Raw genomic sequence first — 27,855 nt, 5'->3', positions numbered from 1 at the left:
TTCAGTGTTGTTGAAAATCAATGACTCACTCGCTGGTCAACTAACACAGCTTGTTTTGTGAGCCTGCTAACAATGTCAAGTAGTGTTATAGTTAACCAGGTAGTAGTGTGGATTACTCACTGTCACCGAATCCATTGCATTGCAGTATTTTGGCTTCACTAGCGCGCGTGTGTGGTGACTTTCAACAACATTGAAATGTATTTCCGTGTTTCAAAATAAAAGTCCGAACATTTTGATTAGTTGCCGACTTGTTACCAACTTTCACCAGACCGCACAAATACCAGCGATGTGAAATATCTACATTTATATACAGCATCCCACTTAAAACTATTTGAATCTTAATTGAAGAGTACTCCAGATAATACCCTTCGACCTTTCCATATCAACCCGGCTTTCATCTGTGTGTGACGAACACGACAGATGACTGACACACACCAGGATTAGACATTTTTCTCTACCGTCGCTCGAAAAATGACTGACATCTCCCGGCAGCCCCCCCGATCTCACCAGTAAGAGTAGTTTGTCCCGGAGGGTTTTGATGTCGTCCTGCAGCTTGCTCTCCTTCACTCTCCACTCGGCCTTGTGCACCTCCCTGCTCAGGTCTCTGTCCAGGTTGGCGGAGTGGCGGGGAGACTCCAGCAGCAACACCCTCAGTTCATTCAGACTCCTGACATCAGAACACACACGTGACACCCTTGCCACACATTTGTATTTTTACATTTAGGGCAGCAAGTGTAGAAAAACTTGCACACTACATGAACTTTGAGGACGATTCCGGAGTAGTCCGGAATACTGGAAGAGAGAAAGGACAAAGTAAGGCGTAACAGTTTTCCCATTTTTACATTTAGGGCATTTAGCACAGACGCCTTTGTCCAAAGCGACTTACAAGAATGAAAAACTTGAATGAAATCAAATAGTACTCGGTTAGGATAAAACAACAGTGATGTATTAAAACATAATATACAGTATAAGACCTGAAAAATAAAGTGTATTATGAATACAACTGACAGGAGGAAGGGGAAGCTTCAGGAGGGACAGGAGGGATAGGTAACAAAAACATCTAATCCAGTCCCACAAAGGTTGGGAAAAAATATTTAGGAGCAGATGAACAATTATTTCGCGAATCATAACAAAATAAGCAAACTTAGGTACTGGAAACAAAGTGAGTCAGTGACCCAATGGTATTATTGTTACATCGTTTCATTTTCGTAGCTAATATTTCGTGAGCTTAGCATTATAAGGTTCTATCTCCGTTTAGGGTAGTTCAGAGATATTGAGCGTCAAAGTTTTTACATTCCATTATGTTTTGTGAGATGGAACCTTTCTATTTTATGAATTACTAACTCAAAAATGTCAATATTTTTCACACAGGCATTAATAAACACCTAATGGATCAGATTATGTAAAAACCTGAATTTTGACAAAAATGGAGATAGAACCTTATAATTCTAACGTCACAATTTGGAGATTGCCGTGAGTCCTCCATGGGGCGTGTATTCCTTAGACCATCGTTTCTCAACGGGGGCGCATCAGGGGGCGCTGGAACAAATATTTTTTAAAGGGGGGCGTTGAGGTGTTCTTGGGGGGCGTTCACGCATAAAGTATTTTTCTCATGAAAAACAGCTGTGTTATTACGGGCACATTCGTAAATGCACGAACGGTCAGTTCGCTCGGACAAACCGTGTTTTCAGTCAGAGCACCCATCTCTGAGCGCTCTGAACGTGGCCGGGCTCTGTGACGCAGACACACGTAGCGCAGCGCCCCAAAAAATAAAAGTGAGTGTTGTGGTGGGTTGACATAATTCACCCACAGAACTATGGGTTGGGAGTATTGTTCCGCATGGACAGTTAAGTGCGTGGTACCCAAGTTGTTTAGTCAGTTATAGTTACTGCTTGAAGTGTGTGGTTGAGACTCGTTCATGTCATTCAATAAACGTCTAGCTTTGACATTTGATACGCTGCCTACGACTCCCGTCTATCGGCACTACAGTGTCATCAAGAAGATGGAGAAGCTAAAAACTCAGCTAGCAAAGGCAGAGCTTTTGATAGTTTCCAATGTGTCTGGGTAAGCTGCATTGTAGAATAAACTTGACAGTTCATGTACAGTGCAGAAATTGCAATACTATGCTAGGCTACGATAGAAAGAACCCCGGTTCATCCCACCTGTAACATCATGTTGACCAATGCCCAACTTTTATGAGTGTTTTCCTTGTAGGCTATGCTTGAGTGATATATGTTTCAGTTTGTGGGCTCATTGTAATTGTTGCGTTCGCTTCGTTCGCTTCCTTTCAATACAGCTTATTTAATTTAGTTAAAATGAGTGCTAATACCATACCACCATACCAGAACATCACAGCAGGAACAACCTGCTATCTGCAATCTCAAAAAAGCGATCGTAGTCCGGAAAGTTCTCTGTCGCTTACCAATAATCGAACCTAGAGAAATCAGCTACGAATGTCCCCTCCCCTCGCAGGTTCATCACAGTATATTACATAAATGTATTACTGTTAAGTGTTGTTGTGGATGTTATCCCTAGTGCCATTCTGAGGTTAGCATTGCGATGTGTTTGCAAACTAAAATATACGATCGCTTTTTTGTGATATGTTGCTCCTCTTGTGATGTCCTGGAAACGAACGCATCAGCTGCAGTGTCTTCTGTATTGATCAGCTGTCAGCAGTGTTATTACGGGTACGTTCGTAAATGCACGAACGGTCAGTTCGCTCGGACAAAACCGTGTTTTCAGTCAGAGCACCCATCTCTGAGCGCTCCCAGAGCGCAGAGCTCTGAACTTTGGAACTTTGTTATGTTTTGATATGACAAATTCGAAGTGGTCAGTTTATGAAAATAATACCATAGAATACTAAATCAAATATTTAAATAATAGCCCCCTAGCATTTGCCCCCATAATGTGACCCCCCCCCCCCAAAGTCCAATCAAAAATGAATAAATATTAGCATCATAAAACAGCAATTTGGAGAAATGCAACACCAGCACACTTAAAAAAACGAACAATGTTAGTTGTAATGTACAGTTCTGCAGCCTACTGTTTGTTCTGCATCGGACATGTGTGAAATTGCTGCTGTTCCGTAGCAGTCTGTTTGTATTCTCTGATGTTGTCTGAGTTTGTTTAACACTCAGAAACAGCATTTTTATTCACATTCACATGGCTTTTCTGCTCTCTGGTAAACTAATGATAATGATATTCCAACTGCCCAGTTAAATCCAATCTATTATTTGGCATTCAGTGACATGCTTTTTAAATTATATAACACAGAATATTAGTCAACATTAATATTTAGGGAAGAAAATAAGCCAACTTTTTTTGATGGGGGGGGGCGGTAAGAGACCTGGATAATGGACAGGGGGGCGCTGGCCCAAAAAAGGTTGAGAACCACTGCCTTAGACTAATGGGTTTGTTTTAGGGTACACAGCATTCCCGTTCATGCCAGTAGATTGATTAACGGGGTGAAGAAAGTACTTTTGGCCAACATTTTAATCAAGCTAACCACTGTCATTATCCTAACAGCTTTTATCCTAAGTGGATTGATCCCAGTGAAACCCGGGTCTGTTCTGTCAATGTAGAGTGGCTGTCTATCACAAAGACGAGGCACATTTCGTAAAAAGCTCCTTTTTAATTAATGTCAGTCTCTGAAAAACACACGATTCTACGTAGACAATGCAGACAATATTTGTTAGGAGTGTGGACGGTTTCGCAGTGCTATATCGAAAACTCATCTACCCTGATGTGCGCTAATGTAACCTCACATGGGTGGATATGTCATGGTGGATATATCATGGCGGATATGCGCCATCCTTATTTCAAAGGGTAAATGCTGAGTCAGGGTAGAAAATCAATAGTGGTTCATCTCATCCAATTACCTCTCTTTTTTCAGCAGCTCCTGGCTGATGACGACCAGCTGCCCTGAAGCATCATGGGACTTCTTTGTCATGGATTCCAGGTCGGCTTCCAGGCACATCCTCTCCTTGACGAGGGCGTCAGCCTTCTTCTCCCCAGAGCGAACTTTTCCCTCCAAGGCTGATAGAACACAAGAAATATGGCGAGGGATTTATATATGTGACACTTTCTAATGCTATGGTCCTCGTGTGACACATTCTAATGCTTTGGTCCTCATGTCTAATGCTTTGGTCCTCATGTCTAATGTTTTGGTCCTCATGTCGGGATCCGATGTAATGATCGGACTTTTCTTTCGAAAAATGCGAATACATTTCCGCGTTGTTGAAAATCAATGACACGTCTCTAGTCAACTAACACAGCTTGTTTTGTGAGCCTGCTAACAATGTAAAGTAGTGTTATAGTTAACTAGGTAGCAGTGGGGGATTACTCAACGAATCCATTTCGTTGCAGTATTTTGGCTCGACTAGCGAGTTTGTGTTGTGATTCTCAACAACCTTGAAACGTAGTTCCGTGTTTCGAAAGAAAAGTCTGAACATTTTGATTGGTTGCCGACATGCGGACCAAATGACCAGACTGTGTCACATATTTGCTTCGGATAATTGATATTGCAGTGCCCAAATTTCAAAATATATAAAACATAGTTCCAAAAAATAATCAATATTCTCAACCCTTGGAATACCATACTACCATACATTATTCATCAGACCCTGTTTTATTATTCATGCATTGTAATAGCTTTATGATTTAAGCATTTAAACACTCAATTCAATGTCTGTTGGGGTACACATCCTACCTAATGCCTTGTAGTAGATGGTGCAAATGGGTTGTGTTTGTCATTATAGGTGGATGTCAAGGTATCATTTACCAGTTATCTGTGATTTGAGCCCCTCAACCTGTGAAGTAAGAGTGGAGACCTCTTTTTCCCTTTTGGTCAGCTTCTCCGTGGTTTCTGGAAGCAAGATGAAATATTTTGTCAGAACCTTATATAGGCTATGTTCAAGCAAAAGGCTAGAGCAGTGTGACATGTCAAATAAAACAAGATTTTATGTGCGGAGTCTCAATCAAAAGGTACAGCCAAAAAAAAACATAATCAAAAAAACAACATCTTGACGATACCTTCAATGTTCTGTTTTAGCTTCATCTTTTCCTCAGAGATTTCGTTATTTTCTATCACCTGAGAGGCAGACAGAATGAAGCGGGTTAGTTGATTGTGTTGCTTGATAAATGGTAAATGGACTGACTTATATAGCGCCTTATTCCAAAGCGCTTTACATCGGCCTCTCATTCACCCATTCACACGCACATTCACACACCAATGGCGGCAAGCTACCATGCAAGGCGCCGGCCCGCTCACTGGGAGCAATTTGGGGTTCAGTGTCTTGCCCAAGGACACCTCGACATGTGGCCACGGGGTTTGAACCGCCAATCTGACGACCTTGCGATCATTAGACTCCGGCTCTACCTCCTGAGCCACAGCCGCTTGCTGCAATCCTGCTGGGATCTGCTCTACTGAAAGCCTAGCTCCCCCCCGCTCTCCCCGCTCCCCCCCTCTCTCCCGTGCCTCCTCAGTCCTCACATTGGCGTCCTGGGGTGTGTGGTGATGGTCGTCCTGCACGGCCTGCTGCAGCCTGTTCTCCATCACCCTCAGCTTCTCCTCCAGACTCTGGACCTCCGCTCTGCTCTGGGCCTCTGCCTTCTGCAGGGCCTCGTAATCCGCCGTCTTCTTCTCCTCCAGCTCCAGCCTCTCCCTCAGCTCCTCCAGCCTCCTCTCCCCTCCTCCTCCTCCGTCCTCCTCCCCACCGCCGCGGGACCTCTCCTCCACCAGCTCGCCAAGCCTCCGCTCGGCCTCGGCCAGCTTGTCGGACGCCTCCCTCAGCTCCAGGAGGTGCTGGTGGCCCTTGGCCTCCACCTGCCTCCTCCAGGTCTTGCAGCTCTCCCCCAGCTGGTCCTGGGAGTCCTGCAGGCGGGCCCGGAGGTCCTCGCGCTCCTTGACCAGCACGGCCGCCTCGATCTCGTGCCGGGCCTTGAGGTTCTCCAGCTCCAGGTGGTGCCCGGTCCTCAGGCTCTCCTCCATGGTGGCGCGTAGCTCCTGGGGGTCCTGCTGCTCCTCCTTGCCGTTGTCCCCGGGACCGTGGCCCCCGCCCCCCGCCCCTGCCATGGAGGCCTTCAGGTCCTCTAGGGAACGCTGGTGGTCGCTGACCAGAGTGTCCAGCTTGACCTGCCGGAAGAGATGGATGTTGTTACTTTGAACGCACGCATGCATGCACGCATACACATACACACGCGTGCACACACACACACACACACGCACACACGGCGAAGGCGAAGCCTCTTCCGGAGCCTCAGGGCTAAAACTCAGAGGCTAACCAACAGCTACTTCCCCCAGGCGATCAGGCTCATAAACAAGCCTACTGTAGACAACTGACTGTCATCCCCAAGCACTCCCCATGTATACAGACTACCTAAACGTTAAGCTCACAGCCACTTTACTACTTGGAACTATCTATTTATTTACTATTTGTACTGCTAATTGTATCCTGTCTTATTTGTCACTTATGTCTGGTACTATTGTCACTTTTTTTTAACTTGAATTATGCCTACTGCCTTATTGTCTTGTGCTGCAATGTCTGGAACCAAAGCCTAAGAATTGTATTCTCTTACACTCGTGTAATTTGACTTAACAATACAACTTGAAACTTGAAACTTGAAACACACACACACACACACACACACAAAAGGTTAAAAACAAACTACAGCATTATTGGTGTTTGATCCTCATCCAGTTCTACAGTACAGCCATACAGAACCTTCCAGTTGTCCATCATCTCCATGTTCTCCTTGGTGGCCTGCTGGACCCTCTGCTTCAGCTCGCTGATCTCCTGGCTCTGCTTGTCCACCGTGGCCTTCAGCCTGTCAGCCTCCTGGCGCCCCGAGGCCAGGGCCTCCTCGCACCTCTCCCTCAGCTCGCCTCTCTCCTTGTGGTGCTCGCGCTCCACCGACAGGAGCTGCTCCCGGAGGAGAAACGTCTCGGTGTGGGCCTCTCCCGACCCCGAGAGGGTGGTCTCCCCCTCCCCGCCCTCCGCAGGGGTGGAGTCGGGGTGGTCCCTGAGTCGGATCTGGAGCTGTTGGATCTCCCTCCCCCTCACGGCAAGCTCCTCCTCCAGCTGCCCCACGCGGCTCTTGTCCTCCACGGTGGTTTGCTGCAGGAGGAGGAGGAAGAGAGAGCGGGACGTTATCAACCGTCACAGGACTTCCGTTTGACCTTCTTGAAAAAACGTGTGATGATGTCACACCGGTTTAACGCCATGACGTGGGATAACAGTCAATGATGGTTCAAGCATCAAGCAGATAGAATGCCTACTAGGAGAACACAGACCCAGAAAGGCCTGCGGAGGGCGATCCTAAAGTCCTACAAACTGGGCCTGTCGACTAATAAGCATTAGAGGGGAATCCCCTCGGTTTGAGGAAACCCCCTGCTTGCAGACGTAGACAACAACTAGGGCCACTAAATCAGCAGGTGCAGTGAGGGGATGCACCTATGAGGGGATGAAATCAGTTGGAAGAATGAGAGGAAAAGCAAGCCATTCTCAGCGATTGTTCTTGATTGTAAAATTAGCCAGGCAGATGAAAAAAAAAAACATACCACTAAACAAAGGCAATCACTAAAAGTAGACGTATCCATTGAAACTGATATTAGAAACATCTGAATAAAATGACTGGATTCCATGTCTGACCGAGAGCAGAACTGGTAGACATCAAGGCAAACCACGTACGCTGCATGTGAGCAATGTTACAGTCGCCAGTAGCTTATCTGTAGAAGAGTAGGAGTAATCCCGAAAAGTTCCTCGCTAGCATTCGCAGAATAACTCAGCACGCAAAGAGGGAAGATATGACTAGATATGCAACACAAATGACCTAAACATTTCAGTCCATTTAGTATCAAGACAGGTTCAGATAGTTTAGCAGAGGAGCAAAGCCGGAAAAAACGAGGGTCTGTTTTGTTTCACCTTAATCGTCTTACCCAACCTCAAGGGCGCTGCATCAAGTCTGCGTCTGCCCTGTTGGTAAAAGCAAGACTTTACATATGAAGCTCTACGGACACGTTTGCGATCGACACTCTTACCGTCATTTCACTACAAAAGGCTTCTAACTGTTGTTGTATCAAGCATAATCTATGACAGAGTGGAGTAGTACTAGTACTAGTTCCCCAACCGATTCAGAATCTTTATAAAAACAAACATGTAGATGCAGTAGACCACTGGGCTACTTGTTCTGTTGTTCATATTGTTCTGAAGGTTTGTGAGCCTCACACTTCTCTATACACAGCTGCTAGCGGTCGACCTTGGGCTACTCAAGATATGAGAATTGCAAAGGGAAAGCAGGAAATAGAAACAAAGACAAAAGTGCACGCAGCGGATGAGGGGGTGAAAACTCGACCCTAGCTTGACTGCAGCAGCGTCAGTCCACTGGCAAAACACAGCCAAGGGCTGAGCGGTCTCCAAACGCCCCGACACTCACAGCAGAGAGGAAACAGACAGAGTGGGATGGAGGCCAAGAGCCAAGAAGGAGGGGGACTCTACTATCAGACGCAGGCGCCAATTGTCTCGGAGAGTCTCCAGTGTGTTTGAGTTGGGAGCACTGGAGCCATGACTCATGGTGTGATGATGATAGTACAAAAATGTGACTGTCTTTACTCAATAGAAGAGCTAATCCAACAACAGAGTTGAACGAGGAGCTTTTAGAATACTCTGAGTATATTACATTTTGTTTTTTCTCACTTCTCAAAATCAACCTGGTCCAAATGGTTTATAGTCACTGTGCAAATTCTTAGCAAATTCTAGTTGAACCTTAACCTTTAACAGCAACTGGTGACGGGAACAAGTCGGCAACCGAAATAATGTTTTCCGACTTGAATTCTGAAAAATGTAAATCAATCGCAACGCTTTGGCTTGACTAGCGAAAGGGTGTCGTCGACTTTCGACATTCTTCCGAATTGTTTCCCGCTTTCACCAGCTGCGGTCACGTCTCTATAGTTCTGTTCCATCATAGATCGGTCCTGCTTAGGACTCAGTTTGATGGGGCATGTTCCTGTACAAGTGACTGTGACTGTGAGGTTTGGAGACCTGTGAGACCGGTGCAGGCTCAGGCTGGGTATGAGAGGCACGGTGGTGGAGAAGCCTTAAAGGAAAATGGCTACAGGCACGGCACGACCAGTTACCCGCTTGGCCTCTAATTCTCTCTGAAGCTTTTCTGCTCTCGACTTTTCGATGAGCAGACTCTGTTCGAGCTGCCGAATACGGGCATGCTCCAATTTGGTCTGAGTCTACAAGGAGAGAGAGAGAGAGAGAGGAGAGAGACAGGGGGTAGAGGAGGGAAAAACACATAAAGAAAAGACACAGATCGAAGAGGAATCTGAAGTTGACACGAATGATCATAAGAAATAGTCAATAGATTGAAGAAGGATAGACGTCTTATAGACAGAAATATTGGTCGTGTGTATATTATCTTGCCTCTTGTCTGAGGTTAGTTTACTGACTGGTCAGCAACCTGAAGGTTTTACATAACAACCTTTTGAGCCGAGAAACAACAGTGAGAATCATAGTTTTAGAAACTCTCAGGCAAATATCTTTCATAATTGCTGTTACTTTGATAGATGTAAATGTAGCGGAAATGTTGGAAAAACATTGGAAAATGAATTTATACACATTAGAAATGAACATCCATTTGGACAAAATAAAAATAAAAAACTCTTAAAACCTATTTTTCAAAACTGTTGATAAATACCTCAAGGTCTCCTTTAGTGATGGATTCCTCTTCTACTCTGAACTGAAGATCCTCAACTTTCCTGTAGGAACACAGTTTGGCCACTAGATGTCAGAGTAGAGCCATACAGTAGGGAAACAATATTTTTCTCACCAGACAAGTAAGGCTAACTATATCATCTTAACATATTTACCCATAAAACACTGGACACCTCTATATTCTGCCTTCTGAATCTCTCACAGTACATTGATATTCATAGATTTTTTAATGTTGTGCCACCATAATATTGTGTTCAAAAACCTAGAGTATATGATAGTACCGTATGAATAATATTCAGATGAAATGGAAAATCATCAGGATCACACAATACAAAGCACCACAGAATACCTTTTCTCTTCTTCAAGCTGATTGGCCAGTTCGAATTTGTCCTTCTGAGTGCTGGCCAATAATGTTTTCACTTGCTGGAGGTTGCCCTCAGTCTCTGTGATGTACTGGGAACAAAACATAGAGAAGCATTAGTGTTGGAGAGAAGGCTACCGCTCAATATGCTTCCACTGTTAGCCTTTGAGTGCTCACTAATTACACAAATGGCCCATTTGCGTGGTGAATCAACATGACTGACTCATTGGAATGACTGGCTGGGATATTTCAACTGCTGTGTCATCGTGTTAGTGGCGGTGTCTGATAGTACAATGACACTGTCATCAGCATCTGTCCGTGTTCCAACGGCTTTCAATTACCACCTAACAATCTTCTCTGTAATGACCCAAAACAAACACAAACAAATCATCCTTTTCTGAGTCAATATGACGTCTTTTTTTCTCCATCGACTCATAAAGGGGTACATCTGGGATTGTCACATTCATTTTTGGACACATTCATTCATTTAACTATAGACTCCAACTGTTAGAATTTTAAATTACCGTTAAATAACCATTAATCAAACCAGTTACAGTTAAATAACCATGAATCAAACCTGTTACAGTTAAATAACCATGAATCAAACCTGTTACAGTTAAATAACCATTGATCAAACCAGTTACAGTGAAATAACCAGGTATCTGGAGGTTCTCCTGTGAGGCAACATTCTTCTGTTGCTATAAGAAAGGTTGTTTGTTTGTTGATCAATGTCCAGGGGGCCGTTCCACTAAAGGTGGATTAGTATATCGGCGATTGAAATAAATCAGGCGATCAGGCAACTCGGGATTGGAATTCAAGCCTCAGGTGATTCCTCGAACGAGGATCAGGCTTGTGTGATGAGTGTTCACAGAACACCGGCTTACAAATCCTCGATATGGGCGCGTGCACGCATACATAAAGAGCCCCGACAGTCAAACTGTCGAAATGAAGATTGATCTTTATGAAGACGACAAATAAGATGTAAAATAGTGTAATACTGCCGCAATTAACAAGGCGATGGAAATGGTTTGGCTAGAAATTGCTGACTGATTAAATGCGTAGGTCATACTAGCCCTAGTTATTGTTATTGTTGTTCATATTTTAATAAATGAATATTTGCTACTGTGGTGATATCAGCAGCAGGCTAAAATCATCTTATCGTCACGATGGCCTAGTGGTATTTACCGCTGCCGTGGTACTTATTCGTCTTTTTAAGACGGTGGTTCGAATCCCTCTTCGGACACACTTTTTTATTGCATTTCGTTGTCTGAATCTAATCTAAAATCTCATCTAAAATATAGTAATAGTAAGTATATAGGCTATAAATGATGGTGCAGGCTAATTTACAAGAACTGACACGATTACAATGGTGTTTGAAGCCTTTCTGAGTAAATTATGTTCTTCAACTACTAGACCCTGGATTTGGCATAGATCATTTTTTCTTACGATTACTGATGGATAGATGATTCACTTAGACAGATATATATATAATGTTGTAAATCGATTTGCATGAAGGCTTCGGTTAAATGTAAAAAAAAAAAAAAAGAATCACTTCTCAAGTCTCGAACATGCAACCTTTGGAACTCTAGCTGGCTGCCTTAACCACTGCGCCAGCCAGACCGCTGTGATGACAGCAATGCAAGTTGAAACAATTACTTTTTTTTATTTTTTTTACACTCTTTTATTTATTGATCTATCGATCTATCTATCACACTTTCAAAATATCAAGTTATCTATCACACAATCAAACTATCTATCGATCGATCACACTTTCAAAATATCAAATTATCTATCTATCACACAGTCAACCAATCTATCTATCTATCTCGTGTGAAGTGGGAACTAATATTTCCTAAAAGACACTTGATGGAACTGTCGTTCGGGATGTAGTTTCCGCCTGTGAGCCTTTTTTGACGCACGTATTACTTTAGCCAGTCTTTTAGCCTACTCGCCGAACGCAAGCTAACATTATCGCCGATTAGAACTTTATCGAGGCTTAGAAGATAATCCACCTTAGTGGAATGGGCCCCAGTTCAATGAGTATCATTGATTAAATGATCCGGTACCATACCAGTACCAGGACCAGTACTCTGACATGGGCCAGGAAACATGTTGTTAGTTATGCATTCATATTTGTTTTGTAAGCTACAGCTACAATGGGACTGGTAGCCTTGTTAGCATTCCCCCAAAAGTCACAAGACATATCCATCAATAACAACGCTAAAAAGTACATGTCCAACATGTCAGGAAGCAATATCAACGTTTTGGTATGTTTTTTTGTTTTGTTTTGTTTTTCCCAGCTCCACAAGGTTTCCGAAAGTGAAAATATTTCTGTAACACAGGGTTGTAGAAGAAGATATCTCATTGTTACACAACTTCATTTGAAGTTTCTTTGACGTGATTTACGCTATGGCCTACCAGTTCAATCATGCTAACATGAGTCTCACACTAGTCCCATGCACTCGACAGCACAAATGCTAAACTACAAACCCCAATCTTGGGTCACTGACCCAATCCAATATCGCATCCGAGTCCTCTATGTATACGTAAGATGGGGGTTTAAAGTTTTGTTCTTTCAACATTCTTGACTGAGATGTTGTAGTGTGGGTGAACTGCAGTATCCTTTTAAAGAAATGGGAGATGGCTACTGAGATATCAACCAGATTTGTATGCACAACTATTATTTTGGGACCATAACATGAATGAATGGGCTGACAGGAAGCCCACCATTCAAAAATTACTAACCCTAACCCCAACCCTTCTTCAACACTGACTGTACTACTGACTAATACCTTGTGTACTACTGTAACTGAGGGGCGGCTGTGGCGCAGGAGGTAGTCCCGGCGTCTAACGATCGCAAAGGTTGGCAGATCGGCACTTCGAACCCCGGGTTGGGCCACATGTACGAGGTGTCCTTGGGCCACATGTACGAGGTCAAGACACTGAACCCCCAATCGCTCCCGATGAGCGGGGACCGGTAGATTGAGATATCTGCCTAACTCTACTCTCCTAACACTGCTGATTCACTGTGCATTGTTGCCTATGCCATCAGCCTATCAGAATGCTTGTTTATATTCCAAAATCACTATCTGCCCGAGTCATCTCTTTGACCTGAGGTTACAAGTCTAGGTGTTATTTTCGACTCAGACCTAAGCTTCAAGTCCCAAATTAACAAGGTGACGAAAACATCATTCTTTCACCTTAGAAACATTGCTAAAGTAAGACCACTTATAAACCAAAAAGATGCTGAAAAACTGATTCATGCCTTTGTCTCAAGCCGGCTCGATTACTGTAACGCACTTTTTACTGGCCTTCCTAAAAAAACTACTGCAAGACTTAAATACTGCTCATTCAAAACTCTGCAGCTCAACTTCTAACTAGAACCAAATGGAGAGAGCACATTACTCCGGTCCTAGCTACTCTGCACTGGCTGCCAGTAACATGTAGGGTTGATTTTAAGGTCCTCCTCCTTATATACAAAGCCCTTAATGGGCGAGGCCCAAAGTACATGTGCTAATTCCCTTGCCAATTATGTACCCTCTAGAACACTAAGATCATCTATCGCAGGTTTATTAGAGGTTCCCAGCAACAGTCAGAAGAAGATCGGGAGCGCAGCCTTTGCCAACTATGCCCCAAAGCTTTGGAACACATTACCTTTAGAGATCAGGGAAGCCAGCTCACTAAATATTTTTTAAAAGAAAGCTAACTTCTTCAATATAGCCTTCAACTAGCTTATCTGCACCTGCCCACTGCTCATTTGCCAGCTACTGCACTTTAAATGTTTTATCAACTAGCCCTTTTTGAAATTTATTTTTATTGTATTTTCTTTACCTTTTCTTTTTACTGTTTTCCCCTGCTCTTATATTCACGTACACAGACTGATACTGAGTAGTTGGATTTTTGGTGCAAGGTCTAGCAGAGACTGAGAACGTACACAGAGACTGGGAACGTACACAGAGACTGAGAATGTATACAGAGACTGAGAACGTCTGAGAACGTACACAGAGACTGAGAACGTATACAGAGACTGAGAACGTACACAGAGACTGAGAACGTCCACAGACACTGAGAACGTACACAGAGACTGAGACAGACATTTTCCAAAAACTGACTGTGTAAGGTAGGGAGATGAAAGGGATATGGAAAGTTAGATCTTTACCTTTTCTTTTTAGTGTTTTCCCCTGCTTTTATATTAATTCTATGCATGTATATGTTTTTATATATGTTTTTATATTCACTTTATGTTCTTATGCATTTCTTGTATGAAAGGTGCTATATAAATAAAGCTTTACTTACTTACTTACATAGGCATTTTTGACACTACATACAAAGATGGCTTGGCTGACCACAAGTGAAGCATGACTAACGATATAAGTCAGTCCATTTAAGAAGGTAAGTAAGTAAAAAAAAAAGATATATAGCACCTATCCCAGAACAGGAGTCACAAAGTGCTTTACATATATAAGAACATAATACAAGAGCAAAAGTTATAGCAGGTTAAAATAGGCAAACAAGTGAAAATAAGAACAAGTCGTGAGCTTAGAATTATAAGGTTCTATCTCCGTTTAGGGTAGTTCAGAGATATTGAGCGTCAACGTTTTTACATTCCATTATGTTCTGTGAGATGGAACCTTTGTATTTTATTAATTACTAACTAAAAAATGTAAACATTTTAAAAATAACACCACACTGGCATTAATAAACACCTAATGGATCAGATTATGTCAAAAACTCAATTTTGACAAAAATGGAGATAGAACCTTATAATTCTAACGTCGCGAAGTAACAACAATATCAACAGGACACAGAAAGACAGGCTTTTGGGGTTAGCCAAAAGCCTGTCTATACAGGACAGTCTTTAGCTGTTTTTTAAAAGCTGATCTAAGGCCTGGACTACACATATATTTAAGCGGATATTTTCATCCTCGTTTAAAAAAAAACTCTCCACACCACAAAAATATCTCCATACGAAGAGCCAAAACTGAACACGATCTGTCAAATACCGTAGAAGAACGGTTTGGAATGCTCAATCACCCTTTGGTTTTGAATCTGACTGTGACGGTACTGACCTGCAGGTGCTGGGACTTGAGGACGCTCAGCTCCTTCTCCACCTCGCAGATGTGGCTGGTGGCCTTGGCCACCTCGGCTCGCTCCAGGTCCCTCTCGGCCAGCAGCTGCTCTATGTGCTGCTGCTTCTCCTTCAGGGCCTCCTGCAGCGCCGTGGTGCCCGAGATCTTACGGGCGTAGCGAGACGACGTCTCTGTCAGCTGGGGGAGGAAGAGAGAAGGGAAGGAGGGAGGGAGAGAGAAGGGGAGGAGGGAGGAAGAGAGAAGGGAAGGAGGGAGGGAGATTGGAGGGAAGGAGGGAGGGAGATTGGAGGGAAGGAGGGAGGGAGAGAGAATGGAAGGAGGGAGGAAGAGAGAAGGGAAGGAGGGAGGAAGAGAGAAGGGAAAGAGGGAGGGAGAGAGAAGGGAAGGAGGGAGGGAGAGAGAAGGGAAGGATGGAGGGAGGAAGAGAGAAGGGAAGGAGGGAGGGAGATTGGAGGGAAGGAGGGAGGGAGAGAGAAGGGAAGGAGGGAGGGAGGGAGGAAGAGAGAAGGGAAGGAGGGAGGAAGAGCGAAGGGAAGGAGGGAGGAAGAGAGAAGGGAAGGAGGGAGGGAGAGAGAATGGAAGGAGGGAGGGAGGGAGAGAGAAGGGAAGGAGGGAGGGAGGGAGAGAGAAGGGAAGGAGGGAGGAAGAGAGAAGGGAAGGAGGGAGGGAGATTGGAGGGAAGGAGGGAGGGAGAGAGAAGGGAAGGAGGGAGGGAGATTGGAGGGAAGGAGGGAGGGAGAGGGAAGGGAAGGAAGAGAGAAGGGAATGAGGGAGGAAGAGAGAAGGGAAAGAGGGAGGGAGAGAGAAGGGAAGGAGGGAGGGAGAGAGAAGGGAAGGAGGGAGGGGGGAAGAGAGAAGGGAAGGAGGGAGGGAGATTGGAGGGAAGGAGGGAGGGAGAGAGAAGGGAAGGAGAGAGAAGGGAAGGAGGGAGGGAGATTGGAGGGAAGGAGGGAGGAAGAGAGAAGGGAATGAGGGAGGGAGAGAGAAGGGAAGGAGGGAGGGAGGAAGAGAGAAGGGAAGGAGGGAGGAAGAGAGAAGGGAAGGAGGGAGGAAGAGAGAAGGGAAGGAGGGAGGGAGAGAGGAAGAGAGAAGGGAAGGAGGGAGGAAGAGCGAAGGGAAGGAGGGAGGAAGAGAGAAGGGAAGGAGGGAGGGAGAGAGAATGGAAGGAGGGAGGGAGAGAGAAGGGAAGGAGGGAGGGAGGGAGAGAGAAGGGAAGGAGGGAGGAAGAGAGAAGGGAAGGAGGGAGGGAGATTGGAGGGAAGGAGGGAGGGAGAGAGAAGGGAAGGAGGGAGGGAGATTGGAGGGAAGGAGGGAGGGAGAGGGAAGGGAAGGAAGACAGAAGGGAATGAGGGAGGAAGAGAGAAGGGAAAGAGGGAGGGAGAGAGAAGGGAAGGAGGGAGGGAGAGAGAAGGGAAGGAGGGAGGGGGGAAGAGAGAAGGGAAGGAGGGAGGGAGATTGGAGGGAAGGAGGGAGGGAGAGAGAAGGGAAGGAGAGAGAAGGGAAGGAGGGAGGGAGGGAGATTGGAGGGAAGGAGGGAGGAAGAGAGAAGGGAAGGAGGGAGGGAGAGAGAAGGGAAGGAGGGAGGGAGGAAGAGAGAAGGGAAGGAGGGAGGAAGAGAGAAGGGAAGGAGGGAGGAAGAGAGAAGGGAAGGAGGGAGGGAGAGAGAAGGGAAGGAGGGAGAGAGAAGGGAAGGAGGGAGGAAGAGAGAAGGGAAGGAGGGAGGGAGAGAGAAGGGAAGGAGGGAGGAAGAGAGAAGGGAAGGAGGGAGGGAGATTGGAGGGAAGGAGGGAGGGAGGGAGAGAGAAGCGAAGGAGGGAGAGAGAGAAGGGAAGGAGGGAGGGAGGAAGAGAGAAGGGAAGGAGGGAGGAAGAGAGAAGGGAAGGAGGGAGGGAGAGAGAAGGAAAGGAGGGAGGAAGAGAGAAGGGAAGGAGGGAGGGAGAGAGAAGGGAAGGAGGGAGGGAGAGAAGGGAAGGAGGGAGGAAGAGAGAAGGGAAGGAGGGAGGGAGAGAGAAGGGAAGGAGGGAGAGAGAAGGGAAGGAGGGAGGGAGGGAGGAAGAGAGAAGGGAAGGAGGGAGGGAGAGAGAAGGGAAGGAGGGAGGGAGAGAGAAGGGAAGGAGGAAGAGAGAAGGGAAGGAGGGAGGGAGGAAGAGAGAAGGGAAGCAGGGAGGAAGAGAGAAGGGAAGGAGGGAGGAAGAGAGAAGGGAAGGAGGGAGGAAGAGAGAAGGGAAGGAGGGAGGGAGAGAGAAGGGAAGGAGGGAGGGAGAGAGAAGGGAAGGAGGGAGGGAGGAAGAGGGGGGGGTTGAATTGAATGGGCGAGAGACAAACTTTTGTATCCAAACTTTTGACTGGTGCTGTATATCGCTTCATTCTAGCACCATGCTAGCCTGGTGGGGGGGGGGGTTGGGGGCTACTGCTGTGTGCTGGTAGGCAAACTGGAAGTAGTCGCCAGTGGCGCCGGCAGGATTAGATTTCATAGTACGCACAGAAACGTAGCAAAACTTTGCAGACTAGCCTACAATATAGGTTGGATGTTGTATCACCTATAACGCGCTCTACACAGAGCGCAGCAACACAAACATTAACTATAATACATATGGGACATGTATGTTGACACATGTAAGACAAAATCTTCCAAAAATGTATTTTTTAATGGTGATTAAGTCGAGCAACCCTGGAAGAACCCAGTTTTCGCACGTTCTATTATTACCAGTGGGTGGACACCCTACATTATGTTGACGGCGCACCCGAAAATCCATTGCTTGTAAATGTCTTTAGTGAGCCACACATCCTGAAATGTACATTTGCCAGGCATAGCGACAGCTGCTTGCTGCTGCTTAACCTGCACCGGAATTTTCTTGAGGCAAGTGCGTGGTGCGACTCAGATAGCGGGAGAAACATGCAGACAGCGTAACGTAGCATATTTACTAACATTACGTTAACAAGTTTAGATTGTATTCCCCTCTCTCTCCCTCTCTAAAACAAAAAACATATATTAATTTTTTCTCAAATTCACAAACTTTCAAGGACCCGTGGGAACCCTGCATTTTTATCATGATGATATTTTGATGATATCATATTATTTTCGTGGGCTTTAATGCTTTAATGATCAGAATGAGAGATGAATAGATATGGGGCTTTTTAATATTATTATTTGTATTATTATCATTGTTTAAAGAAAAAGAAAGAAAATGGTTAAAAAACAACAACAAATGGAGCTCCTGAGATCAGAATGTTCAGAAAACATGCAGGATGATCATAACAGTCGAGAGGACATTTGACGTCACAATCAAATGTCCGCTATAAAACCCCCGCGCCAGTTTCTCAGGCCAGTTTAACTTCGGTATCAGAAGGAGCAAGACGTGTGACACAAGGTAAGCTTGCGGGACGCACCAAAAGTCGTGAAAATGCTGTGCAGTGACATCTGTTCACCCTACTAACTTAGGCAGCTAGTTGAATGAAAATGATTTGAGCGCCATAAATCAAGATCAAATGAGTCAGTGACAAGTCAAATCAAATCAAATGTATTTACAGTAGTGACATTGACGTAAACACCAATCATTGGCCTTTATGTAATGTTTCAAACTAACGGGTTGAGTGATTGGCTGAACGCAACGTGAAAGAGTTGCGTTAAGCGCGTTTATTACAGAAAAAAAAAAAAACTTTAAAAAAAATGGTACGCACAGTGCGTACAGGATTCCGGCTGCCGGCGCCACTGGTAGTCGCTCTATGAGTAGAGGGCTGCAAGGGAATTCTCCTGGCTGCACAGTGTACAGGTTTTTTACCTTTGCCTGCTTGCGGCTCTGTCATCATGTGAAGCGCATTGAGTCGCATCTTGTGAGAAATGCGCTATACAAATAAAACTCGATTTGATTTGATTTGATTCATTCGGGGCTGTCGTTGTTATCGATTGACTGTTTGGTTCTAGTCTAGAGAATGTGGCTCACCAACAGCCTCTACACCAACCGCCTCTACACCAACAGCCTCTATACACCAAAAGCCTCTACACACCAACAGCCTCTACACCAACAGCCTCTACACCAACTGTCTATACACACCAACCGCCTCTACACCAACAGCCTCTACACCAACAGTCTATACACCAACAGCCTCTACACCAACAGTCTATACACCAACAGCCTCTACACCAGGGGTGCCCAATACGTCGATCGCGATCGACCGGTCGATCGCAAAGGTAGTATGGGTAGATCGCATGGCATTGAACAAAACAAAAAAAAAAAACAAAAAAAAACGAAAACGAAAACGAAAAAAAAAGTTCGCCTATCATCCATCCTCACTACTTTTGCCACTTGATTGACGTACAGGTAAGCCAGTCTGAGATCTGATCTTTTCACCTACACCTCACCACGCATGCGCAGTCAACAGCACCAACTACAAAATACTAAATACCGGCGAGACTAATTACCTAGTTAGCCTTCCAATTTCTACTATTTACTATATAATACTAAATAAAGGCTATACAAATGAGTGGGGAAGCTGGACCAAGTAAGAAACCAATAACGTATAACTTCCATCCAGAATGGGAGGAGGACTTTTTTACAAGATGTGATATTGGAAATGCGTCTGTCTGATCAGCAAATCTACGATGGCTATTTCGAAGAAGGGAAATGTGGCAAAAGAGCGAAAACGTACGGCTGCAACGATAGCTTCTTATCGCGTCAGTCACGTTCTTGTTAAACAAAAGAAGTCATTCAAAGACGGCGAAATTGTGAAAAAAGTTTCTCGAGGCTGCAGATTGCCTTTTCGATGACAGATCCACAGTGGCTGATGACACCTTGCAACCAGCTCCTACAGCCCTGACTATTAGAAACTAGCTGCCTCCTCCCAGTGCCAGGTCTCCCACTAAGGTAGAGCAATGCATTTATTTCCTCCTTTCAAACTAGGGAACTACCTGTTTTGTATCTGGTTTACTTTTCTGTTTGTTGGATCAGTAGTTGGCTATGGTACTGCAGACTGGCTGTCAGTGTGTGAGTGAGAGAAAGTGAGTGTGTGTGTGTGTGTGTGTGTGTGTGTGTGTGTGTGTGTGTGTGTGTGTGTGTGTAAGAGAGTGAGAGAGAGAGAGGGAGAGAGAGGGGGAGAGAGAGGGAGGGTTTGTGCTATGGCTCCCTATGCAGACTGGCAAATGTGTGTGTGTGTGTGTGTGTGTGTGTGTGTGTGTGTGTGTGTGTGTGTGTGTGTGTTTGTAGTACGTGCATGTACGTTTGCGATGTTGAAACTAGACTGGTAGATCTTGGCAGACTGGCTACTTGAAAAGTAGATCTTGGTTCCAAAAAGTGTGAGCACCCCTGCTCTACACCAACCGCCTCTACACCAACAGTCTATACACCAACAGTCTATACACCAACAGCCTCTACACCAACAGTCTATACACCAACCGCCTCTACACCAACAGCCTCTACACCAACAGTCTATACACACCAACCGCCTCTACACCAACAGCCTCTACACCAACAGTCTATACACACCAACCGCCTCTACACCAACAGCCTCTACACCAACAGTCTATACACCAACAGCCTCTACACCAACCGCCTCTACACCAACAGTCTATACACCAACCGCCTCTACACCAACAGCCTCTACACCAACAGCCTCTACACCAGGGGTGCCCAATACGTCGATCGCGATCGACCGGTCGATCGCAAAGGTAGTATGGGTAGATCGCATGGCATTGAACAACAACAACAAAAAAGTTCAACAACAAAAAAAAAAAAGTTCAACAACAAAAAAAAAAAAGTTCGCCTATCATCCATCCTCACTTCGGCTTTTGCCACTTGATTGACGTACAGGTAAGCCAGTCTGCGATCTGATCTTTTCACCTAACACACGGTTCACCACGCATGCGCAGTCAACAGCGCCAACTACAAAATACAAAATACCGGCGAGACTAATAAACTAGTTAGCCTTCCAATTTCTACTATTTACTACTAAAGAAAGGGTATACAAATGAGTGGGGAAGCTGGACCAAGTAAGAAACCAATAACGTATAACTTCCATCCAGAATGGGAGGAGGACTTTTACACGATGTGATATTGGAAGTGTGTCTGTCTGATCTGGAGATCTACGATGGCTGTTAGAAGGGAAATGTGGCAAAAGAGCGAAAACGTACAGCTGTAACGATAGCTTCTTATCGCGTCAGTCACGTTCTTGTCAACAGCCTCTACACCAACAGGGCTGCAATGATGTCAAAATAGTTTACTGGGACAAAATGAATGAATGGTCTTTATTGTCATTGCTATAGTACAGGTACCAAACAACGACATTTTAGGAGGGGTGGCTCCCCTGGTGCTAGGAAAGAAAAAAAGAAAAGAAAAAAAAAACACAAGGGAAGGAGCTGGTTTACATAAATAAAGGCTATGCACACTATCCACTATACTATACTGTACAGATAGACGACTAGGGTTGTCATATTGCACATAGTGTTATTGCACATTCATTTAAAGTGTCGCAATTTGCAGGCTAGAAATGTACATATTTGTGCCTCAGCACTACACCTGATTTTTTCAGTCCAGCAGCTGCCATCAATCCGTCCAGACTGTCCAGGGCCCAGAACCTAGGTCTTTGCTGTGTTCAGGGCCTGGATGGCCCTGGGGTAGAAGCTGTTCTTCAGTCTGTTTGTCCTTGCGGCCATGGTCCTGTACAACCTGGTCTCACACGGAAGCCGTCAGTATTCGACGTCTGTCGTTCGTCTCCAAACGTCGAATTCCGACGAGAAAACGAGCTCTGAAAGCGCAGGGGTGCGCCTGTTATGTGCTCGGGCTGGGCTGTCAGGCCGGGCTGCACTTGCATTAATTAGTTACGCCACATTTTGAGATACAAGCGCTTCAACGTTCATTCATTTGGAACTGCGAGAATGAGTAACGTTAGCCCGATTGCACTTGCATTAATAAAGCGTTATATAAATATAATTAATTATTATTATTATTGCCTACAGCTAATTGTTACAAGGTGAGAGCTAAAATAACATACGTGTAACGTTAGCCAGCAATAGCTAGACTAGATATATATAGCTAGATATAGTCACTATATAGTCTAAATGATAAGTGATAATAGCCAGTCTAAATGATACGTCTGTATGAAAGTCTGTATGAAGCCACAAGTTCATTTGATATCAAGTTCGTTTTAGCATTTTTATTCGCCATGACATGTCAAGGATAAATACTACATTACCCACAAGCTAGTGCGACCACCAGACGCGCAACAGTGACCCCCCTTTTTTGAGGGGGCTTCAGATCCGGAAATACATTTCGCATTCATTTTCTCCATTGACATTTCCGAAAATCCTTATTTAAATGGTTTTAAACCTGGAACCAAGCCAACCGGTGATCTGATGACTCATGACCTTAATACATTTGATTCTGAGCAAAAAACACTGGGAAAAACGGAAAAAAGGCAAGGGTACACAAGACTGTGTACATCATTATTTTAAGAAAGAAGGAACTACCCATCCCATAAAGCATTGCGAATGATACCTTTCCAAAGGATTTCCAGATCAACCATGATTTCCCCTTGCGATTATTTTCATTAAATGAACGAGAAACGTCCAGTATTTGACATTATATGTTTATTATCAGTGACAAGGTAGCTAACTGGCTTGACTTACTTTGACTTAGGTCCTTTTTCTTCGGGTGTGAAGAGTAGGGCTTCCAACGAGTTTACGCCACCGGTCTCTGTCCGGCTTGGTTAAACCTGCCAGGGATATAAAATCCCCGCCGGCATAGCTCTCGGGTTCACTGGAGTACACAAGCCTCTCCACCCCGACAAGGTGCAGCCCATGGAGAAGAGCTAACTGGCTTCCCCCCATGGGAATATTCCTTAACATTGTTTCACATATTTTTTTTCAGGGGGCGGGAGTTTCAAACTCACAACCCATTTTGGGTCTAGGCAGGGATGTATTACCAAACTGGCCTACTGGGCACATGCCCTGGGGCCCAAGAGCTCAGCGGGGCCCTAAGCCAGAACCTCCACGTGAAGTTGCTGAGGGCAGACCTAAGCCAATAAACAAAGTAGGCGATGATATTGGAGCCACAGCGGTGGGGGTGGGGGGCTTAATCACCTGTTGTGCCCAGGGGCCCATACACTCATAATCCATCCATGCCAATAGGGCTCTCAGCTATAAATTATGGGGGTTCTAGCCTTACAGGAAGTACCTGGAAACACCCTCTGAAAATCAACATTACTCAATGTAAATCTATTGGAATTTTGTCCGTTGGCAATATATTATAGAGGAAATTGACTGAGCATTAGCCGCTTGCTTAAAGGTCACAAAGGCCTATAAAACCCCCAAAGGTGCCAAGCGAAGTGTCAAACCCCATCCTGCCAAGCAAGGGAGTCAGACTCATGGCCTCTGAGAGGGTCCTAAATGGCACATTTTTTCCTGGATGGGTTACGATTTTGATATTGAAAATTCCTGCTCTCGGGCCTATCTAGACTCATGCGGAACACGAACCATGCTGGGGTGGTAACACCAAGAAGAAGGATACAACTCGGCTGGACAAGCTGGTCAGGCGTGCGGGCTCTGTGATAGGTGAGAAGATGGATGACCTGGTGACTGTGCAGGAGAGATGGACAAGCTGCTGTCCATCATGGACAGCAACAGCCACCCACTACACACCATCATAGTGGGGCAGAGAAATCTGTTCAGTGGTAGGCTGCTGTCACAGAGCTGCTCTACGGACAGGCTCAGGAGATCTTTTGTCCCCAGAGCCATCAGCCTCTTTAACTCCACTCAAGGAGAACGGAGGACTGAGGAGTGCTATGTTTAGTGCTCTGCTCTGTCTCTGGCTCTGCATGCTCCCCTGGGGTCTGTTTTGACTGTCTACATAGTGCAATATAATGTCATCATAACGGTGTCATTTCATGGCCAACACATAGGTCGTGATAAGCTGTTATAGTATTATTTACTTCTTAATTTGCTATGTGATGTTTTATACTTTTATACTGTGATACTTGATATTGTTGATATTGTTGACAGGCTACTGTCAATTTTTTGCTAAAATGAATTCATGTTTATTTTACAGTTAAAACAATGCTCTGGTTTGAATCTATACTCGCTGAGAAGATTCCAATGATACCTGATGTGTCATTTTCAGGGGAATACACATAGGCCTACTGTATGTGCTGCGCTTCACTGGAACGGGGACACTAACGTAAAGGAATAAATAAATAAATAAATCTAAATCAATTATCAATCAATCATATAGGAAGCCCCCTAAAATGCTCTTTGGGAAGATGTGCCTGTTGTTCATGTGACTGAAAGCAGAGATACTATAATGCCAATAAGGACTTTGCTGCCCATGCCCACTTAGCCCACATATATCCCTTATGGGGCCCACAAAGTGAGCCCACATGGGCTTATCATATGGGACACATACTATTAAACCCATATGGGACCCACACAATTTGCCCAGTTCAAGCCCATACCCACTTGGTACCCACGTGGGGCCCACATGGACACGTTGGCTGGGATGCTGCAGTTCCAAGTTTGTCCATTGTTGAACTATGCCCTCCAATAGTCACGTGACTGTCGCACAATCTCCGTCGAAAATTCATTAAATTCATTGACATCTATTGCAATGGCTCACGTGGCTCACGCTACTAAAAAGAACTATCAAAAAAAATGCAGTTCTTGTGGATATGTGCTACCAAATGCATTAAAGCAATGTGAAATCTGCAAAACAATGCAACCATTTAAAAAAATTCACAAATTGAGAGCCAAGGCTCTGGATAAAAATGTATGGAGTTGGGCTGAAACAACTACAAAGCACGGCAATATAGGCCGATTTTTGGATTCTATATTTTTGATGGTAAGTGAAGTCCAGTGTTCTTACTTTGTTCATCCTGGTAGTGATATTTAACTATTGTATTTTTTCAGCTAAAAGTCTGCAATGTAGGCCTAATGTAACGTATGTAGTTCCGTATGCTTTCACAATCAACGCTAGAACCACAATCAAGAACCAAATGCAAGAAATTCAGGGACCTTAATTGACGTTACATTTAGTTAACAATTAGCTAATTCTAACGTTATAGTGGCCATTAGACTGTCACAGGCACCAGCTATTCGGTTGTTAAGTCTGACGTCAAACGTAAAGTTTAGCAATGTTTATTCAAATGGTCTCTCAGTGTGGACATTTTGCCTTTTTAATTCTTCTTTTTTCTTCACTGTTGCGCGTCTGGTGGTCGCACTAGCTTGTGGGTAATGTAGTATTTATCCTTGACATGTCATGGCGAATAAAAATGCTAAAACGAACTTGATATCAAATGAACTTGTGGCTTCATACAGACTTTCATACAGACGTATCATTTAGACTGGCTATTATCACTTATCATTTAGACTATATAGTGACTATATCTAGCTATATATATCTAGTCTAGCTATTGCTGGCTAACGTTACACGTATGTTATTTTAGCTCTCACCTTGTAACAATTAGCTGTAGGCAATAATAATAATAATTAATTATATTTATATAACGCTTTATTAATGCAAGTGCAATCGGGCTAACGTTACTCATTCTCGCAGTTCCAAATGAATGAACGTTGAAGCGCTTGTATCTCAAAATGTGGCGTAACTAATTAATGCAAGTGCAGCCCGGCCCGACAGCCCGGCCCGAGCACATAACAGGCGCACCCCTGCGCTTTCAGAGCTCGTTTTCTCGTCGGAATTCGACGTTTGGAGACGAACGACAGACGTCGAATACTGACGGCTTCCGTGTGAGACCAGGTTGTCCTGTACCGCCTTTTCGAGGGCAGCCGGGTAAAGTGTTCGTACCCAGGGTGGGTTGGGTCTCTGGAGATCTTGGAGGCCTTCCTGAGACAGCGTGTGTTGTACAGCTCTTCCAGAGGGGGGAGGGGGGCGCCGGTGATCTTCTGGGCTGTTCTCACGACTCTCTGTAGCGCATTTCTCTCCGCGGTTGTGCAGCTGGAGAACCAGTTGCAGATGCCGTAGGTGAGGATGCTCTCCACTGCGCCGCGGTAGTAGGCCACCATTATCTCCTGCTTGATGTGTTCCTTCCTGAGGACTCTCAGGAAGTAGAGCCGCTGTTGTGCCTTCTTGATGGTGGCTGTTGTGTTGTTCTTCCAGGACAGGTCATCCTGTATGTGCACCCCCAGGAATCGGAGGGCTGAGACTCTCTCCACGCTCTCTTCGTCGATGAGCAGGGGCTGGATCTCGGACTTTTTCCTCCTGAAGTCCACGATGATTTCCTGGGTCTTTGACTTGTTCAGCAGCAGGTTGTTAACCTTGCACAGCTTGCTCATTTGCTCTACCTCATCCCTGTACGCCGCCTCGTCGTCCCCCGAGATGCAGCCCACCACGGTGGTGTCGTCTGCAAACTTTACGATGGAGTTGCTGGGGTGGACGGGGGTGAAGTCGTAGGTGTAGAGGTTGTAGAGGATGGGGCTTAGCACGCAGCCCTGGGGGGACCCAGTGCTGAGTCTGAGGGCTGTGGAGGTGTGGGAGCCCACCACACAGGAAGGTCAGGAAGTCCTTGATCCATGCACATATAGAGTGTGATAGTCCCAGGTCTAGTAGTTTGGTCACTAGCCTGTCTGGAAGGATGGTGCGAGAAAGGGGGCAGAGCTGAAGTCCACAAAGAGCAGTCTCGCGTAGCTGTTTCCCCTCTCCAGGGGGGATAGAGTGGTGTGGAGAGTCGTCGCGATGGCGTCCTCTGTGGACCTGTGGGCTCTGGTATGGGTCCAGGTTGGGCGGGAGGCGTGTGAGTATGTGGGCCCGGACTAGTTTCTCGAAGCACTTCATGATGATTGGTGTGAGTGCCACCGGGCGGTAGTCGTTTAGACAGCTCACCGTGCTTTTCTTCGGGACTGGGATGATAGTTGAGGTTTTCAGGCAGGGTGGGATGGTGGCCTGGGACAGGGACTGGTTGAAGATGTTGGTGAAATGCCCCGCGGTGGTGTAGCGGTCTACGCACTGGCCACTAGTGCATGCTGCCCACCGGGGCCGGGGTTCGTATCCCGGCTCGCCAGATCCAGATATGGCCGAGGCACACGGGAAGCGGCATATTGGCCGGCCGCTTCCGAGGGCGGTATAGGAGTATTTCTGGACTAGGATCCGTCGCGCAACACCGCCCCCTGGGCGCCGGAATAACGGTACTGGGCTCGAGGAGCCAGTCAGCCTAGTCTGCCTGGCGGCCTCTTCTGGGACTGCCGGCCACGGGGTCGTGCGGCGGATCCTATGCAATAGGCAGGGGATAATTGGATGCTAAGTTGGGTTAAATTGGCTACCAAATTGGGTGAAAAAGGGATAAAATCTGAAAAACAATAAAAAAAAAAAAAAGAAGAAGATGTTGGTGAAAACCCCGGCCAGCTGGTCGGCGCAGTCCCTCAGCACCCGTCCCAGGACGCCATCCGGCCCCGAGGCTTTCCTGGGGTCCACCGCCTTCAGCACGCGTCTCACTTCATGCTCTGTGAGGGTGAGGCTGCTGAGAGCTGGAGAGAGTGGTGTTTGTGTTGTGGTTACCTCCGTACGCCCCTCGTCGAACCGGGCGTAGAAGGAGTTCAGCTTTTCCGCCAGCAGGGGGTCGTCCTCTGCGGCTGTGAGCCTGTTGGCTCTGAAGTTTGTCATGTGCTGAACCCCCTGCCACATCTGCCTGGAGTCGTTGCTCAGGAAGCATTCCTCAATCTTCTCTCTGTGGTCTTTGCGCTTTAGGTTAG

General features: G+C 45.6%; 1 protein-coding gene across 1 annotated transcript in view; it reads right to left on the bottom strand.

The window, feature by feature from the left end:
• The window catches only part of clip2 (CAP-GLY domain containing linker protein 2), a gene marked incomplete at its 5' end in the record, with an annotated part of 74,012 nt that overhangs the window by 1,983 nt on the left and 44,174 nt on the right, over window positions 1-27,855 (bottom strand). The window contains 11 exons of the mRNA XM_080528992.1: window positions 508-667; window positions 3,879-4,035; window positions 4,781-4,864; window positions 5,032-5,089; window positions 5,492-6,133; window positions 6,723-7,115; window positions 7,923-7,973; window positions 9,134-9,238; window positions 9,700-9,760; window positions 10,066-10,169; window positions 15,147-15,344. Of these exons, the coding sequence (XP_080385118.1) occupies window positions 508-667; window positions 3,879-4,035; window positions 4,781-4,864; window positions 5,032-5,089; window positions 5,492-6,133; window positions 6,723-7,115; window positions 7,923-7,973; window positions 9,134-9,238; window positions 9,700-9,760; window positions 10,066-10,169; window positions 15,147-15,344 (2,013 nt within the window). The remainder of the gene's footprint in view (window positions 1-507; window positions 668-3,878; window positions 4,036-4,780; window positions 4,865-5,031; window positions 5,090-5,491; window positions 6,134-6,722; window positions 7,116-7,922; window positions 7,974-9,133; window positions 9,239-9,699; window positions 9,761-10,065; window positions 10,170-15,146; window positions 15,345-27,855) is intronic.

Source organism: Nansenia antarctica, assembly GCF_963989245.1.
Source record: "Nansenia antarctica genome assembly, chromosome: 4".
NCBI lineage: Eukaryota > Metazoa > Chordata > Actinopteri > Argentiniformes > Microstomatidae > Nansenia > Nansenia antarctica.
This window is presented reverse-complemented; position numbering and strand designations above follow the sequence as displayed.